Below are 18,285 nucleotides of genomic sequence, written 5' to 3'. Positions count from 1 at the left end.
AGCAAACTAACACAAGATTTTAAACAAAATAACATAAGACTTAGGCAAAATAACTCAAATATATTGGGTATGGACTACCATTATCCAGGAGTATATAATACTAACTCCTGTACCTAATATGCTGCGTATGTATTAACATAGTGTCACTTTGACACATAACTAATGAAGCTTTTCCAAAAAAAAAAAAAAAAAAAAAAAAAAAAAAAAAAAAAAATTGATTTGAAGTTGATTATTTTTTAGAGGTGAAAGTGAAAATGCAAGTTTATTAGTCTTCAAAAAAAAAAAATGCAAGTTTATTGGCCTCCTTTTTGGGCTTTAATAATTGGAGAATCTAAATATATGAGCTCAAAACCATAATTCCATTATTAATAGTGAAGATGAAAAAAGTCTCTCGTGATTTGTCATGACTAAAGCCCAAACTATGTTATAGATAACATATGCCACGTTAGCAAAATCATAGGTCCAAATTACACTATGCTCATGAAAAAAGGTTAATCACTAAAACTTGCCTAAACAAATTGTATCCTCCTTATCCAAAAAATAAACCACCAAAATGCACTCAAACTAGTTGTGTAAACCATGACCACCATTTTGAATCCCACCATCACTTTACTCCAAACCAAGATCAAAAAATCACCACCCTACACCCACCACCAATCCCCTAATTCGTCGGCGATTCGATCATTGCTATCGGATGATGACGAGAACCAAACTCAACGCCGAAAATTTATGGTCACAACATTGCTAGGAGGGTTGAGCATCAATGCAACCTGTTTACCATTGAAAGCACAAGCTGAGGAAATGAAATGGGGCACCCGTTCTTTTATATGGGAGCGGTTTTTTCGAGCCCGGTTTATCACCAGAGGACGCGGTGGCTAGGATTAAGAATACAGCTGAGGGGCTTCATAGCTTAAGGCATATGTTGGATACCATGTCATGGAGGTATGTCATATTTTATATAAGGCTAAAAGAGGCTTATTTGAAGCAGGATATGAAGAATGCTATGAGTATGGTTCCTGAAGGAAGAAGAGATGATTATGTTAATGTTGCTAATGAGTTGGTTGATAATATGGCTGAGGTAATATAGTTCTTGTTTTGTTTATTTGTTATAATTTCTTTATTTGCTCATCACAATTCACACAATTTCGCTATAGTTCGATTCAGTCCCAAGTCTGGATAAAAGAGGAGGGGGTTTCGATAGGCCAGTGATAGCTAGTGTAAAACTTTGTCACATCCAGTAACATGAGCCAAACTAATATTTTGTTATAATTCAGTAAATATTTTAATTAATTAACAATATTGTGGATAGATATTAATGTTATATCATGCAAATAAATGACTAATTAGAAAGTAGGCACCAATGTACCTATGTATCATATACTTAAGATTGGACTTTGAAATTGAGAGAGTCCTATGATGAATTAGTTCAAAATACTAGAAAAGTTAACATCTTTAAATCGATGAAGGGGAAATATTATACTAGCACGTATACGTTGCATGTTGGAATGATATACATTCGAGCTAAGAAAGATAGTTCAATGGTAAGTTCCTTAGGAGTATATCATAAGAGGTAATGATTTTAAAACTATACATTAACAAGCGAGTCCAGTCAAAGTAGTGCATGTAAACTAGGTCATGCAGGCTAAGTGAAATGTGTGATGTGAGAAATAGTTACAGTGAACATTGAAATCGAACTTATCTATTGTTTCGGTTGAAAACAATGGGACCTTGCCGAAGGTCCACTAAAATGGAGAAGACTGGATTCGATCCAAGCTGTGTTGGGCCGAAGGTTTCCTGCACAGTTAACACACGTAAACTAGCCTCGGGGGTGTTTCCGAGGAAGGCCCCTCCGATGCTAAAGTCAGTACAATGTGTAAAAAGGAAGACACTATGCAAGAGAGTTTGTAGCTTGAGGCTTTTGTGGAGTATTTCTCAATGCAAGAATGAGCATATGAGTTGGAATAATCCGTGTATGAGATAATGTATGTGATGATGCATGTGTTGTTGTGTCTGATAGTGTATATGATGTTATGAGATGTCAATATGAGGGCTTTTATACCTCATCATGCTTGGAGAGGTTGGGCTTTAGCCCAATTGGCTTACTTTGTGGGCTGACTTTTGACTTTTGAGCAATTGGAGAGTTGAACCTTGACCTTGGGCTTTTAATTGGATCATTTAGTGCTCCGGCCCAATTTTGACTAAATTGGACCCAAACAACTTGCCCCCCAGACCCGATTTGGAAGAATGACGGGTCGGGTTTGATTTAACTCAGAAAAGGAGGGAAGTAAATGATTTAATTGATCCAAAAATTTGAATTTAAACCGTAATTAATGAGATAACAACGGTTAATGATTTGCGGAAGTTGGACGGATAATGGGCAGTTTAATCACAAGACATGTGTTTAATGGTTACTTAGTGGGTACTTAAGAGAAATTAAAGCACAGACTCTTCGTATCCCGTACCTGGAGGTATAAACAGAGGCGCGTCATTCTCCTCACTTATTCACCAACACAAACCCAGAATTCTTCGAGAGAGAAACCAAGAACCCGCATCAAAACTTCGCAAATTCCCCCGAGCATTGAGCTTAGAAACTGAGACTTGCCACTACGAACTCGTAAATCGGCAACTTTCGCTTCAGATTAAGGTAAATTCCTTTGATTTCAGTTTATTTTTCTTCGAATTCGAACTCCTTCCCCCTTTCTTTCGACTTTTCACTTCGAAATAATCCATGGCAAGAGGAGTTAGAGGTAGAGCCCGTGCTCCAAGAAGAGCAAGGCCGATTCCCGATCCTAGGAATAGGATTGGGACCTGGAATGGTCAAAGGCCGGAGTCTGTCCCTGCTGAAGGGATTAGGGCGACTCCCCTTTCCTCGGCTCCTCCTCAAAGAATGGATGAGCCGAGTGCTTCTGGACGGGACGATGAAATCCCCGCTGTCCTTTGGGATATCCTCCCTGGGTTTTCAGAGTGGGAGAATGCCGAAGTCGCTTCGGCCATGATAAAGAACCGCCCCTACTCATGGTGGGTAGAGAACGCCGATCAATATCGATTTGCTGAGCAAATTGAGTTGCACTACGGCATTTTTGAAGCTGATGGATATTGGTGCCGAATGCCCTCAGCATCCGATAGAATCCATCGTCCACCCCCGGGGTATGTGGGGGTGTACACGAGACAGCTTCAGTATGGGCTGAGGTTCCCTTTGGACGTTTTCGTCCGAGACTTGCTGATCCATTACAACATTTCCCTATGTCAGCTAACCCCCACCAGCATCCGAAGGGTGATGACATACTTATGGGTCTGCAAGTTCTTCAGATACGTGCCGAACCTGCACTGCTTCAGAAAGCTCCATCGGCTAGTGCCAAATATTCAGAGTGGGCACGGAAGCCATGGTTCTGGGTGGTATCGGATTGAGTCCCGGCCCCAATACTTGACCATGTGGCCAAATGACTCTTCAGACAAGGACTGGAGAGGTCAATGGATTTGGGTTAGGGCACCCACAGATCCGGGCCACCCTTGCGTCTTCAGCGCTCCCCGGTACTTAGCTGAGCCTGATCCCGAAATGGGAAGTCTAGGTCCCCCCGCAGATAACGGGGCGGATCCGAACCTGGATCAGCAACATATCTTCGGCAAGCTGCCGAACCCGGGGGGGAGTGGTCGAATGCAGCATATCCCGGAGACTTGGCTCCCCGATACGCATTACGTTTTCCAAGAGAATATGCTAGCAGCTGTTGGCCTCAGCCGAAAGTTTAAGGATGGTAAGCTTCTTCGGCTGGGGCCGAGGCTTTTTAACTACCTCTTTTTCTTCTCTCGCTTTGCTTTTTTATGCTGTGCCAACATATCTGAGCTAAACTTTTTCCCTTTCCTTTTTTCAGAGCGAGACGAGACCAACGTTGGTATTAACTACGCTCGTCTTGGTGTTAACCGAGAGCGAGTTGTAACTGAACGGGCCCCGTCTATCACTGAGCCGAGGCATAGGGAAGTTCATCTGGACTCTTCCCACTTCCAAATTGAGGCTGTCGCTCTGTATCAGAGGCAGAAGCCTTGGTGGAAGAAGAGAGACCCTTGGTTTCAGCTGCTGAACGAAGAAGCTGAAGCTGCCCGCACAGCCGAAGAGGTTGCACGGGTACTTGAGGCTTGTGAAGGAGGAGAAGGGTCCTCCAGAGCTGCTGAAGCCGAAGCTGCAGCTAGAGCAGCTGAAGAAGACGAGGCTTTGCTGAAAACCTCGGTGAGCTTTCAGACAACTTTTTTCTTTTCTTTTTTTTTTTTTTTTTTTTTTTTTTTTTTTTACTCACACTCTTCTTCCCCCCTGTCTGTTACAGTCTGAAGAGAGTAACAGACACAGAGAAGGCAAAGCTCCTGTTCGTCCCGAAGATCAAATACAAGAGTCTTCAGACTCAGATATGGACGAGCAGCCCCTTCTGAAAAGGCGCCGAAGGATGGCCATCATCGGCCCTCATGACTTTCAGCAGAGGCCGATGACCATCGGCGTCGCAATAAGGGAACCTGAGGAAGGCAATGGATCGCCGAGGGTTCCCCAGCCAACACCCCAATCTCCTCAAAAGACCCCTCCGCCACCTCCTGAGATGGAGGTGGATCAGAGGACTCCCGAACCTAAGGGAGGGGTCCAAGAAGAAATCAAGGAGAGTGCTGCTGAGCACGGAAATAAAGATGCCGTGATGTCAAGTGCTGAAGGCTTCACGGCAGATATCGCAAGAGAGGTTGAGGCCTTCGTCCTCACCCCTGAAGAAGAGGAGGTCATAGTACTTGACTCCTCTGAGAAGGACGATGCTGAGACAACCAAAGCTAATCAAGCTCCATCGTCGTCCTTCCCTTCTTTCCAGACTCTGCATTCTGGAGAAATGGGTTTCTCGGCCCCCCGAATTCCAATCCCAGATCACATCTGGGACCTCATATGGGGTCAAAACCGAGAAGGAGCTGAAGCCTACTTCGGCAGTTTTGCTGGCATGTCCGAAGTAGACAGGGCAAGGATCTGGTCGCTGAAGGCCACTGCTGGGATGGGCGAATCCAGTAGATCAGTTCCTGACCCAGCCAGGTCTGACCAACTGCTGATGATGCAGGTAATTTTCCTTCATTTCCTCCGAAATTCAGCTCTATTTTTTTTTTTATTACTTATTTTTTTTTTGTCTTCCTGTTTTCAGTTCGTGCACAATCAGACTCTCACTGTAGAGCTGATTGATACCCTACAAGATAGGGTAGACGCTGCTGTGCACGAAAGGAAGGTGGCTGAAGAGGAAGTTAAGCTTGCTAAGCTGAAGCAAGCAGCAGCTGAAGAGAAGCAGCAGGAGGTTGAGGAGTACGGTAAAAAAGCTGCCGAAGCTCTGAAAACCTTCTGCGATGCTATGGAGATGGAGGTTTTTCCCCCACTGATGGAAGGGGAAAAATTCCTCCAGGAGCATATGGGAGTGGACGTCTCCAAATTCAAGGCTGCTATTGAGAGCCGAATTCAAGAAGGAACTGCTGCACAAGCTGAAGTGCAGCAGCGTCTAGAGGCTCTTGAAGCCAGCCGAATGGCTGCTGAAGAGTTGCTCTTGGCCAAAGACGTCCAACTCTCAGAGGCTGCTGCTGCTGCTGAAGCTCAAAGAGCTAAATTCCAAGAGGCTGAGGATCAACTGCTGATCCAGAAAGTTGAAGTGGCCCAAGCTCAGACAAAGGCTTTCCAAATTCAGCAAGAGCTGAATGAGCTGAAGGGGTCCTCCTCCAAAGTCGCTGAACAGCTGAAGAAATCCAAGGAAGACTTGGAGGAGACCCAGAAGAAGCTGGCTGATGCTGAGGCTTCACTCAAGGTCCGTGTTTATACCCAAGAGGAATATGAGATGGGTTTCAGAAACGGATTCCGAGTATGCCGAAGACTCTGCCTTCATGCTGAGCCGAAGCTGGACTGGTCTAAATGTGCTGAGTGGGTCCAGAATCCCGAAGACCCTCACATGAAGTATGCAACTCCAGCTGAAGCTGAAATTCTTAAGGCTGAGGAAGCCGAAGAGGAAGCTGAAAGACTGGAGTTGGAAGCTGAGCAGAGGGAAAGGGAGGCTCGGCAAAATGCAAAGCCCGCCTCTTCGGCTGCTGGGGCTGAGGCCATCATGGGACTCAACGCTGATCAGTCTGATCCCCCGGCTGAAGCATAGGAACTCGGGCAGTCGTCTTCAGAATCTTGCGGTTCATCATGTGCTTAACTTTAGACTTGCCGCTTTCTGAGTTTTTTGCCTTGTTTTTTGCTTCAGCTTGCCTTGTCGTACAGCAGTTTTATTTTTTTGCTTATGTACGTATTTCGGCAGCTGTTATTTTCCGCTTGTGGGCGGCTGCCGATACTGAATTATTGAACTTGTAGCTCAAAATTTTTTTTTTTCAGTTGCTTTATTTTTGAATGCTTTACTGTTTCTTTTCTTCAACTCTGCCGAACATAGCTGCACTGCGTGCTTCTTGCCCCCACAGAATAAGCAATTTCTGAACTTCTTCAAAATAGATATCCGAAACACAGGGCCAACTTAAGGCAATGCTTCTGGGATACAAGTCTTACTGAAGATTGACTGTCTGAAAGTTGGATATCCGAAACACAGGGCCAACTGAAGGCAATGCTTGGGATATTAGCTTTCTGGGACTAACCTCTTTAGAACAAGTCTTACTGAAATTTGACTTCAGCTGAAAGACCAGCGTTCTTAAAGAAGACGCATATCCGAAACACAGGGCCAACTTAAGGCAATGTTTCGGATAATGGCTCTCTGGGATACAAGGCTCAGTTAAGGCAATATCCCAGAACTGTCCATGGACTCATGTCTTTGGAGAACAGGTCTTACTGATGTTTGATTTCAGCTGAAAGACCAGTGTTCTTTAAAAAGACTGAGTTTTGTAAGCCATCTGAAACCCAGTTACCCGAAGGCGAAGGTTTCAGACGAGGCTGATTTAAAAAGGCTGTTATCCTTGATTTTCTGTCTATCTTTGAAAAAGGGATACCCGAAACACAGGGCCAACTTAAGGCAATGTTTCGGATAATGGCTCTCTGGGATACAAGGCTCAGTTAAGGCAATATCCCAGAATTGTCCATGGACTCATGTCTTTGGAGAACAAGTCTTACTGAAGTTTGACTTCAGCTGAAAGACCGGTGTTCTTTAAAAAGACAGGTTTTGTCAGCAATCTGAAACCCAGTTACCCGAAGGCGAAGGCTTCAGACGAGGCTGAATAAAAAACCCTCAAAGAGTAGATAGAACAAAGAAAATTTTGAAAGGATAAACAGTTGTAAATTTTATATAAATGGCGGCTCCAAGGCCTGTCATTAGTTCAAAATGTACTTACAAAGATTGTTCTGCCCCGAAGGGTTTACACATGGTATTTTTTCAGTACATCAGCATTCCAGTGATTCTTCAACTCAGTTCCATCCAACTGCCGAAGTCGGTATGTCCCTGGCTGAAGCTCATCATAAATTTCATAAGGTCCCTCCCATGTAGCTGAGAGATTCCCATGGATTCGGCCTTTCTGAACTGCAGCAGCATTCCGAAGGACAAGATCCCCAATTTTGAGAGGCCTTGCATGGACCCTTCGGTTATAAAATTTGCTGACTCTCTGCTTATAGGCCGCCATTTTATCTCGAGCTGAGTCTCTTACTTCGTCGAGGAAGTCGAGAGATTCCCTCATCAGTCGCTCATTCTCAGCCGAGAAATGGTGCACTCGAAGGCTCTCAGAGCCAATTTCCACTGGAAGGACGGCTTCGGCACCATACACCAGTTCAAAAGGTGAGTGGCCCGTTGCCTCTTTTTCAGTTGTCCGAAGGGACCAAAGGGTTCCAGGGAGCTCCTCTAGCCATTTGGACTTTTGATCTTCCACCCTCTTCTTGAGGGCACTTAAGATCTGTTTATTTGCTGCTTCGGCTTGTCCGTTACTCTGCGGGTGGCATACCGCTGAAAATGCCAGTTTTATGCCGAACTGATCTGTATATCGCTTCAGCGGTAAGTTGTCAAATTGCCTCCCATGATCGAAAACAAATACTCTCGGGATGCCAAAGCGAGTGATGATATTCTGCCAGATAAATTTTCTGACAGTTTGCTCTGTAATGTTCGAGGCTGCTTCGGCCTCGATCCATTTACTGAAGTAGTCGACGCCAACTATCAGCCATTTTTTCTGGTACACAGCCTCTGGAAATGGTCCCAGTATATCCAGTCCCCATTGGGCAAACGGGAGTGGATTAAGGATCGGCTGAAGATCCCTTGCTGGCTGATGGATAACTGGAGCATATTTTTGACATTTTTCGCATTTCCGAACCAGCTCCTTAGCATCTGCGATCATGGTGGGCCAGTAATATCCGGCCCTCAATGCCTTGTGGGCTAAGGTTCTTCCCCCAATGTGGTTCCCACAGATGCCGAGGTGAATCTCCCGCAGGATATAATCTGCATCTGTTGGTCCCACGCATTTCAGCAATGGGGCTGAGAAGGACTTTTTCAGAAGTTCCCCCTTGAAGACAATGAACCTAGAGCTGGTTCTCTTCATTTTGGAGGCCAAAGCTTTGTCCTCAGGAGTTTCTCCCCGAAGCTTAAAAGCTAAAATGGGTTCCATCCAACTAGGCTCTGGGTCGGCGCAGCACACTTCAGGTGCTTCGTCGACACTTCTTACTCGACGCACTTCTACATATACAGACCTGTTCAGCTCGGTAAAAGATGAACTAGCAAGTTTGGAGAGTGCATCAGCCTGAGTATTCTGACCCCTTGGGATCAGCTGAACCTCAAAAGTTTTCAGCTCTGCAATGACTGATTTGATCTTGGCAAGATAAGCTATCATGGAGGGCTCTTTGGCCTCATAGCTGCCACTGATCTGATATGCAACTAGCTGAGAGTCTGTTTTTAAGCAGACATGATCGGCTTCCAAGGAGATGCACAATTGTAGGCCGGCGATTGCTGCCTCATATTCGGCTTCATTGTTCGAGGCCTTAAAAGAAAATTTTAGTGCATACTCAAAGGATTTGCCTTCGGGAGAAGTTATCACTACTCCTGCCCCCGAACCGTTTTCGGTGGAAGACCCATCCGTAAACACGGTCCAGACTTTCTTGTCACTGTCCAACACTTCTTGGTATGAGCATTCGGCCAAGAAATCCGCCAGGGCTTGAGCCTTGATGGCAGCCCTCGGACGGTAGCTGATGCTGAATTCGGTGAGCTCAAAAGCCCACTTGGCTAGTCTACCGGATTTTTCAACCTTGCCAAGAACTTTTTCCAACGGCTGATCAGTTAAGACCACTATCTGATGGCAATCAAAATAGGGCCTCAGCTTCCGAGCAGCTACCACTACCGCGAAAGCAACTTTCTCGAGTAGAGGATAGCGGGTCTCGGCATCCGTCAGTGTATGACTGACGAAATAAATCGGTTGCTGACTCTTACTCTCTTCCCTCAGCAATACTGCGCTGATGGTGGCTGGGCTAACGGCCACATATAGGTATAGAGTTTCTCCTTCAACTGGGCTAGCCAGCGTTGGGAGTTGAGCCAGATGCTCCCGAAGCTGTTGAAAGGCATCTTTTTGCTCTTCCTCCCAAACAAGCTCTTTTGTTTTCGGGAGTTTCAGGGCTTTGAAGAAGGGTAACCCCTTATCCGAAGCTCTAGAAATGAACCTCGAAAGGGCTGCCATTCTTCCGGTGAGCCGCTGAACATCCCTCTTCGTTTTCGGCTCAGGAAGGTCGAGCGCCGCTTTGACTTTAGAGGGATTGGCATCAATCCCCCTTTTGCTGACCATGAAACCCAGGAATTTCCCTGACTTCACGCCGAAGACACACTTCTTCGGATTCAGCTTCATTTGATGCTTTCTCAAGGTGGCGAAAGTTTCAGCCAGGTCCTTTACATGGTCCTCTAGTTTTTTGCTTTTGACGATTGAATCGTCAACATAGACTTCCATGTTTCGGCCCTTTTGATCGGCGAAAACTTGATCCACCAGCCTTTGATAGGTTGCCCCCGCATTTTTCAATCCGAAGGGCATCATTTTGTAATTATACACCCCAGCGTTCGTGACGAATGCTGTCTTTGCTCGATCGTCGGGGTGCATGAAGATCTGATGATACCCTGAGAATGCGTCCATGAAACTAAGCAAGGCATGGCCACTTGTCGAATCGACTAGCTGATCGATTCTTGGCAAGGGATAGAAATCCTTTGGGCAAGCCTTATTTAGGTCCGTGAAGTCAACGCACATCCTCCAGGTACCATTGGGCTTCTGAACCATCACCACATTTGCCAGCCATTCCGGATATTGGCAAGGTTCAATGAATCCTGCCTCCAATAATTTTTTGACTTCGGCTGCGATGTCTCGGTTCTTATTGGCGGAGTAATTCCGCTTCTTTTGCTTAACTGGTCGACACGCTGGGTCAACATTAAGCTTGTGGGAGATGAGGTCTGAACTTATCCCGGGCATATCAGCTGCCGAGAAAGCAAACACATCTCTGTTATCCCGAAGGAGCTGAATAAGTTCACAACGGGTGTCAGGATCAAGGTCCATCCCGATTGTTACACATTTCTCAGCATCTCCTTCGGCCAACTCAACTGTTTCAGTCCGTTGGTCCATGTCCATTGCCGATGGACTGGACTCTTCAGAATCTGGTCTGCTGCCAATGTCAGCAGGTGTCCCAGTCTTTGTGTTCTTCGGCTGGCTCTCTGAGTCTTTCGGCTCAGATGAAGAGTCAACCTTTTCCCTTTCGGGACCTTTTTCTCTGGGCACTGATCCTTGGGCCGAAGCACTTAGGCCTTTCGGCTTTTTTGTGCTTGGCTCTCTTTCTTTTTCTTTCTCCTCTTCATCCTTGTCGTTATCTGGGCGACTACTGGATGGCTTGAGGTAGTTGCACCTTCGGGCGTCCTTCTGGTTGCCCTGTATCCTTTCGGGGAAGCCGGCGTCTGAGACGTAAATCATCAGCTGATGATAAGTTGAGACGACCCCTTGGATCTCGTGAATTATGGGTCTCCCCAAAATCACGTTGTACACTGAAGGAGCGTCGATGACCAAAAACTCAATCATGACGTTCCGGGCTGCCTCATCGCAACCGATGGTGACAGGAAGCGTCACCTTCCCATCTGGATAAGTTGAAGCCCCATTGAACCCGGATACCGGATAGGGTACCGGCGTAAGGTGCTTGGGCTTCAGCTTAATTTGGTTGTAGGCCTTTCGGAACAGAATGTTTGCTCCGCTGCCACCGTCAACAAGGACCTTACTGACGTCGTGGTTGGCCACCGTGGCGATGATCACCAACGGATCCTCGTGAGGGAACGTAATCCCCCGGCAGTCGGCGGCTGTGAACGTCATGTTCGGCACCGGCGACTGGGGAGATTGAATGTCAGCGTTGTTCACCTGGTGAGTCAAAGCTCTAAGGTGACGCTTGTGCTCCCTCCGAGAGTATATTCCTCCCGAGATAACATTGATCGGAGGGAATTTCCCCTCCGGTTTTTTACTGTTTTTCCGAGGGAAATCAAGGTCCTGCCGAGGGTCCTTTGCTAACCTTTCGGATTCTTTTTTCTCGCGGTGATCCGCGATGTATTTTTTCAAGTATCCCTTCCGGACCATGTCTTCTATCTGGTGCTTCAGCTGGATACACTCTTCAGTGTTGTGGCCCGAAGACTCGTGGAACTCACACCACTGATTTTTATTTTTTCGCTGATACCACTCTGGGAGTGGTCTCGGCTTTCGGTAACTCTGCTCCTCCTTCGTCACACTGTAAATTTTGGCGCGTGGAAGAGAGAGCGGAGTGTAGGACTCGTATCTGCCTGTGTATGAGGCAAACCTGTCCTTCTTTAGGTCGCTGGCCGAAGATGGCTCCGAGGCCTTTGATTTTCCCTTTGCCTTATGGCTTTGGCCTTCAGACAAGGGTATTTGCCTCTGTTTCCCTCCCCCGGATTGAGGTTGGGTTTTTGCTTTATTCCATTCTTCGGCTCGGATGAACTTATCCGAAGCACTAAGAGCTTCCTCCAAGGTCTGCGGGGTATGCATGACCATGAAGTCTAGGAATTTTCCTGGCTGAAGGCCATTCTGCATTGCAAAAACAGCTAGCCCCTGGTCCAGCTGAGAGACGCTTGATGACTCGTTACTGAAACGGGTCAGGTAGTCTCGGAGGCTTTCAGTTTCCCCCTGTTGCAGACCCATGAGCTCTGCGGTAGTCTTCTCTCGGCGGTTTGCCGTGGAAAACTTGCTTCTGAACTTGGAGGACAGATCATCCCAACCTGTTATGGAGCCTTGCCTTACTCCCTTGGAGATCCACGCTTGCGCGACCCCCTTGAGAGTGGTTGGGAAATATTTGCACCAAGTCGCCTCGGATCTGGGGCAAAGATGCATATGAGTCTCATACGAGGCCACGTGGTCCTTCGGATCCGTGGTCCCGTCATATGTGATATGCGACGGTATTTTAACCGTGGGTACGCGCTCTTCTAGTATCCATTGCTCGAATGGTGAACTAGCGGGAAGCATAATGGCCTTGCCCTTGTTCCTGGCCGAAGGGACCGCGCTCCGCCCTCTCAGAGAGGTAGGAGTGGTTTTCGTCCCTGGCTGGGAAGTCTGGGCCTCGGCTGCAGGGAACGTGAGGCGACTACGCACGCTCGGTTCCTGGCCGCCGAGTCGGTCAAGGACGCTTCTGCGAGCAGTCTCAGGTTCCCGGCGAGCAGATTCTGGCCGAGAAGCTGAGCTGCTGCTCTTATGCGCTGCTGGTCTTGAGGATGAGGATCCTTTAAATAATTGAGAGTTCTTCTTCCTCTGTTTTTCATTTTTCCAAGAATCCTCCTCCCACTCTTCCAGTTCCCGGAAGGAAGGAAGCTTCCCACCGTCATGGTCTAACTTCCTCCGCTGATGCCGGGTATGCGGAGGAGTTCGATCACGAGGCGGTGGCATATTCTGTGCCCTCATTGCCTCCATGAGTACTGCCAGCGCTCTTGCCACCTCTTCCGAACTGGGCCCCGTCAAAGGGGTCTCCGGCCGAGTGTGGGCATGAGGCCGTGCAGCCGATGGTTGGCTTCGGGACACTGAATATGTCCTATGATCAGACTGACCCCTGCTAGACCGAGAGTGGTCCGGCCTATATTGAGAGTCATGCATTATAGGAGATAGGGAATCCTCCTTGTGTGATCCTCCCCCCGAGCCGGCACCCTTGGGAGAGTTCCGGTCCGGCGAGGGCGATGGTGTAGGGGTTTTAGGCTTTTCGCCCGCTCCTTGACGGAGGCTTTTGCTCTTGCGGTTCTTAGCCATGGCTGCTAAGACAATTGCAAGATGATCTTGGTTAGGAATTTGGCTTAAAGATTTTTGAAAGTCTTCCCCACAGACGGCGCCAAATTGTTTCGGTTGAAAACAATGGGACCTTGCCGAAGGTCCACTAAAATGGAGAAGACTGGATTCGATCCAAGCTGTGTTGGGCCGAAGGTTTCCTGCACAGTTAACACACGTAAACTAGCCTCGGGGGTGTTTCCGAGGAAGGCCCCTCCGATGCTAAAGTCAGTACAATGTGTAAAAAGGAAGACACTATGCAAGAGAGTTTGTAGCTTGAGGCTTTTGTGGAGTATTTCTCAATGCAAGAATGAGCATATGAGTTGGAATAATCCGTGTATGAGATAATGTATGTGATGATGCATGTGTTGTTGTGTCTGATAGTGTATATGATGTTATGAGATGTCAATATGAGGGCTTTTATACCTCATCATGCTTGGAGAGGTTGGGCTTTAGCCCAATTGGCTTACTTTGTGGGCTGACTTTTGACTTTTGAGCAATTGGAGAGTTGAACCTTGACCTTGGGCTTTTAATTGGATCATTTAGTGCTCCGGCCCAATTTTGACTAAATTGGACCCAAACATCTATCAAATTATATAGTACACAATTTAATTCTCATAATTTTTTTCTAATACAGAACAAATGAACCATGTAAATATGTAATATATGGGTGTATTAATTATATTGTTACATAATTTTTCTCTGTTTTCTTCGAATTTCATCTCTAAAATTGATTGTTCAATGCTGATCTTACTTTTATTATGATCGTGCAGTTTGATTACTATGTCCGAACACCTAAAGTATACGAATCATACGTATTCTACGAGAAGACATTGAAATCAATAGACAATCTCTTGGGATTCTTGGCATAAGCTCCTCACAAAACAGAGGACTCTGTTTGAACTCTGCCATAATTTCTGCAGCATCAGTTCAGTACATATGATAGTTGTTGTAATATTGAATATTATTCAGCCCGACTTTTTTCGCTGAATAACGTTCTATTTAGCTTGTTTTTCAATTATATATCGAAAATGATTATAAAGTCACTTGATTAATAATCATATTCAGATTTGGAGTACAAACTAAGACCAATCTGTTCGAGATACATTCACAATTTACAGTACTATACTGTCTCAGATTAAAAACAGATAAAAGTAAAAATCAAAACACACAAAATAACAGTAGAAGAAAATATACATTTCAGTTCTTCAGGTGTAACATGAATTAGTGATGGCGGGAGATAGCGAATGCTGACAAGAGGATAAGTAGAACGAACATGACAATTGCGACATAGGAGCCGATTAGGGAACCAGAAGTACGCTCACAGAAGTTGTTGAACTGCTGACAGATTGCGAACCAGTTGGCCGAAGCATTGCCTTTGTGTGCCAAGTATACGATTGCTGTTGCTGCTGAAGCTGCTGATGTTAATAGACCCAATGCAAGCTATATACGAAAGGGAAAGAGTGATTAAAAGAAGCACCAAACACGAAAGATAGTTACTGATAGAGTATAAAACATATATCATATATGGGCCTCAACCATCAGCTTAAGCATTTGATTGAGATGGTCCACTAACAATTAAACGTTCTTAGAGTTATTTTTGCTAACAAGTTTTTCTATGTAATATTTGCTTAGTATTTTAAAGAAAATGAAGAACAAAGTATCAGAAAACTACAGGAAATATTACGAAAGAAGTAACTAAGTAATATATACCATGTCAAGAATGGCCAAAACAATCCTGGTGACTTTAGCTCCACTTCGAATGATGTGGAAGATAGACAGTGTAAGAGAAAGTACCAAGTAACCTGTTATTATCGCGTTTGCCACCACAAAGAACCTATATAGAAGTAAAGGAAGAAAATCATGTTATGTTTGCAAACGAAAAAGACTAGTTAGGATTAGGACTACATAATATTTTTGAGAAGGTGGAATTGTAAACTTACGTGAATGTTGGGAGATCATCATATTCAGCTCTAAACCGAATAAATTGAGTGAAAAATGGGAGTGTTTCATTAGTTGTTCCCATAGCAATCGCGCTTGCAAGGGTAGCAAGGCCAGCAACTACCCTAAAGAGGAAGTCGGGGATGGATAGTCCTCGACTTGCACTAGCAGCACCCTTTGAGGTCTCGCCGGCTTCAAGTCCTCCCTTTGACATTTTGCTTTCTTTGTGGATGATCTATACAAGTACTTTAGTAGTTTTTGGGACTCTTAAGCTTTTTAATAGCTCAAAAGATGTAGATGATTTGATGAATGATGAAGAGAATGAGTTGCAAATGGTGTATATATACTTAGGATGTTAACAAAAAAATCCAAGAATGAGGAGACAAAATGGATTGGCTTAATGGGTTTGCTAGGAATAAAGTGGGATTGGTGTTCTGCTTCTCTAATAAAGCCAAATTTAAGTAATGTATTTGATGATTAACAACATGATTTAATACTAAAGCTTAAAATTATGCTATTTTTTCAAAAAAAAATTATGGCTTTTACCTGCTTAACTGCTTTGTATATGGAAATTTGGTTAGTTTTACAATCATTTGATTTAGATTTATAAAAGTCCACTTTAGCTGGTGCTTCTGTGTTGATTAGGTAGGATTTGTTTTTGTATTTTTTTTTTAATGGTTTAATTCTCATTAATTTAACATTTTCTTAATTCTTAAAGTCAGCTATTTTTTGTCTATTTAATTTGCCATTTTAGGATAGTCAAAACTCAAAACTGTAGTGGAGTTGGGTGGTCTTTCGTGGGATGAGACATAGGTCAACTCTTTGACGTCTTGTTTTGTAAAATAGATGATTCGAACGAGTGGATACCTTTTTTCGTTTAATCGTATTAATAGAGTGTGTTTGTGCTAATGCACGAGGGATTGATAATAAAAAGGCACGAGACTAATATATGGAGCAACTTATTAATATTTGTATGAAATCATAGAATATAAGAATGTACTTGTATATCTTTTATACTACGATATAAGCTATGGGGTAGTACAGCGCCAACAATGTCCACAATTTCGCATATAGTCATATATACTTAAAATGCCTTAATTCTACTTGCTATAATTTTTCTATTCACCCGATTTTTACTTATCTGATCTTATCTGAACTTATTTTAATTTATCGAACTTATTTGAACTTATATGATCTTATTTGAACTTATCTAAACTTATTATCCCTTATTAGACTTTATTTTAGTTATAAATTAGTGATTAACCTTTATCACAACTTATCTGCACTTATTTTTCCTGAACTTATCTTATCTGAATTTATTAACCTTTATCTTATTAATCTTGAAATAAGTGAAAATAAAGTGAACAAAAACTAAGAAAGGTATAGCATGCATCACATTAATGTTATACATAAGAGAATTATATAACTTAAAATTTGTGGATTTGATTGCTTAATTTCAGTTTTTTTTTTTTTTTTTTTTTTTTTTTTTTTTTTTGAAGCCAGTTAATGTGAGTATGAAATATAATGAAAAATGTACTTGATTAAGTGTTTTCTTAATTTATGGTGATTTTTGAAATCGATTTTTTTTTCTGTCTATTTTGTTTAGAACAGTGTTTTACTTTATTGGATTTCTTTTATTAGTTAACAAAATTTGGAAATTTTGAATGTTGATTGATAGTCTGTGACTATAGTGGATTTATGGTATTCAAAAAAAAAAATTATTTTTCATAAGTAGAAAACACACATGCGCATCGAGAAATGCACATGGGTTATTAAATTTGGTGTGAAAAAAAAGGCGGGATTTAATAATGTAAGAGAAATCGTACCGCGGTGCGAACTCCTCAGATAACATGCCGATGTATAGTGACATTATGAGAGAAGAGTATTGGGAGTTTGCTTTATATTAATTTTGGTGCAAAGAGTCACAAGGGCGGATGGCGAGAATTGATCCCATAATCCTCAGGAACCACGAGAGTAGCTCTAACTAACAAAGTTATTACTCACTCTCAATGTTGGGGACTTAGAGTCTATTCTGATTTACGTAGTACTAAACTGCGCTGAATTGATTGGAGCTTAGCTGAATTAAACTAATTGAATCTGAATTGAACTGAGCTGAACTGAATTGTTTATGACATAAAGAAATTAGAAATTGTACTAAATTAAAATGAATTAAACTGAACTAAAATTAAGCTAAAGAGAACAAGTCCTTAAGGATTTATTCCCCTCTCATTGAAACTACTTCTAAATAATAATACTACGTATTAATAGATTGTTTATTTAAACTTCAAATGTTGACATTACTAGTTTTTATCTAACGTAAAGCTAAATAAATTGAATTTCTTTCAAGATAAATGCCAAATTTATTACTATTTAGCAAACACTAATTCAAATTTAGAAAATTATTTTTCAAATTCTATATTAAGAATTTAAATATTTTTATTTCACAAATTCTTATACTTCATCCGTTTTTTTAGTTGACATGTTTCTTTAGTCACGTTTGTCAATGTACTTATTCAATCATTAATATCTTTAATTATCGATAAGCAAAAATCATGAAAAGTTGATAGTTTGAAAGTATATAACGTGACAAATTTATCAAGATTTCATGTGACTATAATTTTAATTACATTATAAAGCATAAAACACAGTTAAAGGGAGGTGTGTGAATAGCGGTATATTCAAAATTGTGTCAACTAAAAACAAACGGAGGTAGTATATGGCTAGCCACTTCACATATAAGTGATATAACTAACTAATTAATTGAGGGTTATGTTCATGATCATATGAGGTTACCATGATGGATAAGGTGTTACCATAATGTGAAAATAGGGTTACTTATATAAACAAGTAGAGTTTATCGTTTAATAATCAAAATAAATGAAAAAAAGGTTCAAGTATTATATTAACAGTTGTAGAAGATATAGGTACAATTATTTTTATAAGATTATATCAGAATATTTTTTATTTTTCACAGATTTTGTCATGACACTTGTTAAAATTAAATATAAAACAATTTTTCTCAGATTGTAAATAACTCAATCTAAGAAATTAGGAAAACAAATTGTCAAAAATAAGTTGATTTAAAGGGTTTCCCCAAAATCCTTCTTTACTCGGACTCAATAAATTTGA

At 42.9% G+C, this 18,285-nt stretch overlaps 2 protein-coding genes across 2 annotated transcripts; one reads left to right on the top strand and one right to left on the bottom strand.

Moving 5' to 3' along the window:
• Positions 1-404: 404 nt before the first annotated feature.
• LOC110706344 (photosynthetic NDH subunit of lumenal location 2, chloroplastic-like) lies at positions 405-14,382 on the top strand. Its single transcript, XM_021884249.1, is given in 3 exon segments — positions 405-837; positions 839-1,078; positions 13,989-14,382. Coding segments are annotated over 3 exon segments (597 nt in total). The 5' UTR covers positions 405-579; the 3' UTR covers positions 14,088-14,382.
• LOC110706345 (casparian strip membrane protein 1-like) lies at positions 14,248-15,483 on the bottom strand. Its single transcript, XM_021884250.1, has 3 exons — positions 15,159-15,483; positions 14,929-15,052; positions 14,248-14,658 (listed from the first exon to the last, which is right to left on the bottom strand). The coding sequence occupies exons 1-3, from the start codon at positions 15,368-15,370 to the stop codon at positions 14,440-14,442; spliced, it is 555 nt and encodes a 184-aa protein (XP_021739942.1). The 5' UTR covers positions 15,371-15,483; the 3' UTR covers positions 14,248-14,439.
• Positions 15,484-18,285: the final 2,802 nt, after the last annotated feature.

This window comes from Chenopodium quinoa, unplaced genomic scaffold (genome assembly GCF_001683475.1).
Source record: "Chenopodium quinoa cultivar QQ74 unplaced genomic scaffold, ASM168347v1, whole genome shotgun sequence".
In the NCBI taxonomy this organism is placed as follows: domain Eukaryota; kingdom Viridiplantae; phylum Streptophyta; class Magnoliopsida; order Caryophyllales; family Amaranthaceae; genus Chenopodium; species Chenopodium quinoa.
The sequence above is the reverse complement of the archived record's forward strand: the minus strand, read 5'-3'. Positions and strand labels throughout refer to the sequence as shown.

What these genes read in the sequence shown, in the direction of transcription:
- LOC110706345 (XM_021884250.1), bottom strand. Translation starts at nt 15,370, where the DNA reads ATGTCAAAGGGAGGACTTGAAGCCGGCGAGACCTCAAAGGGTGCTGCT. An exon ending in GATGATCTCCCAACATTCAC is followed by an intron (nt 15,053 to 15,158) that starts GTAAGTTTACAA and finishes ACTTCTATATAG; the next exon opens with GTTCTTTGTGGTGGCAAACG. An exon ending in TTTTGGCCATTCTTGACATG is followed by an intron (nt 14,659 to 14,928) that starts GTATATATTACT and finishes TTTCGTATATAG; the next exon opens with CTTGCATTGGGTCTATTAAC.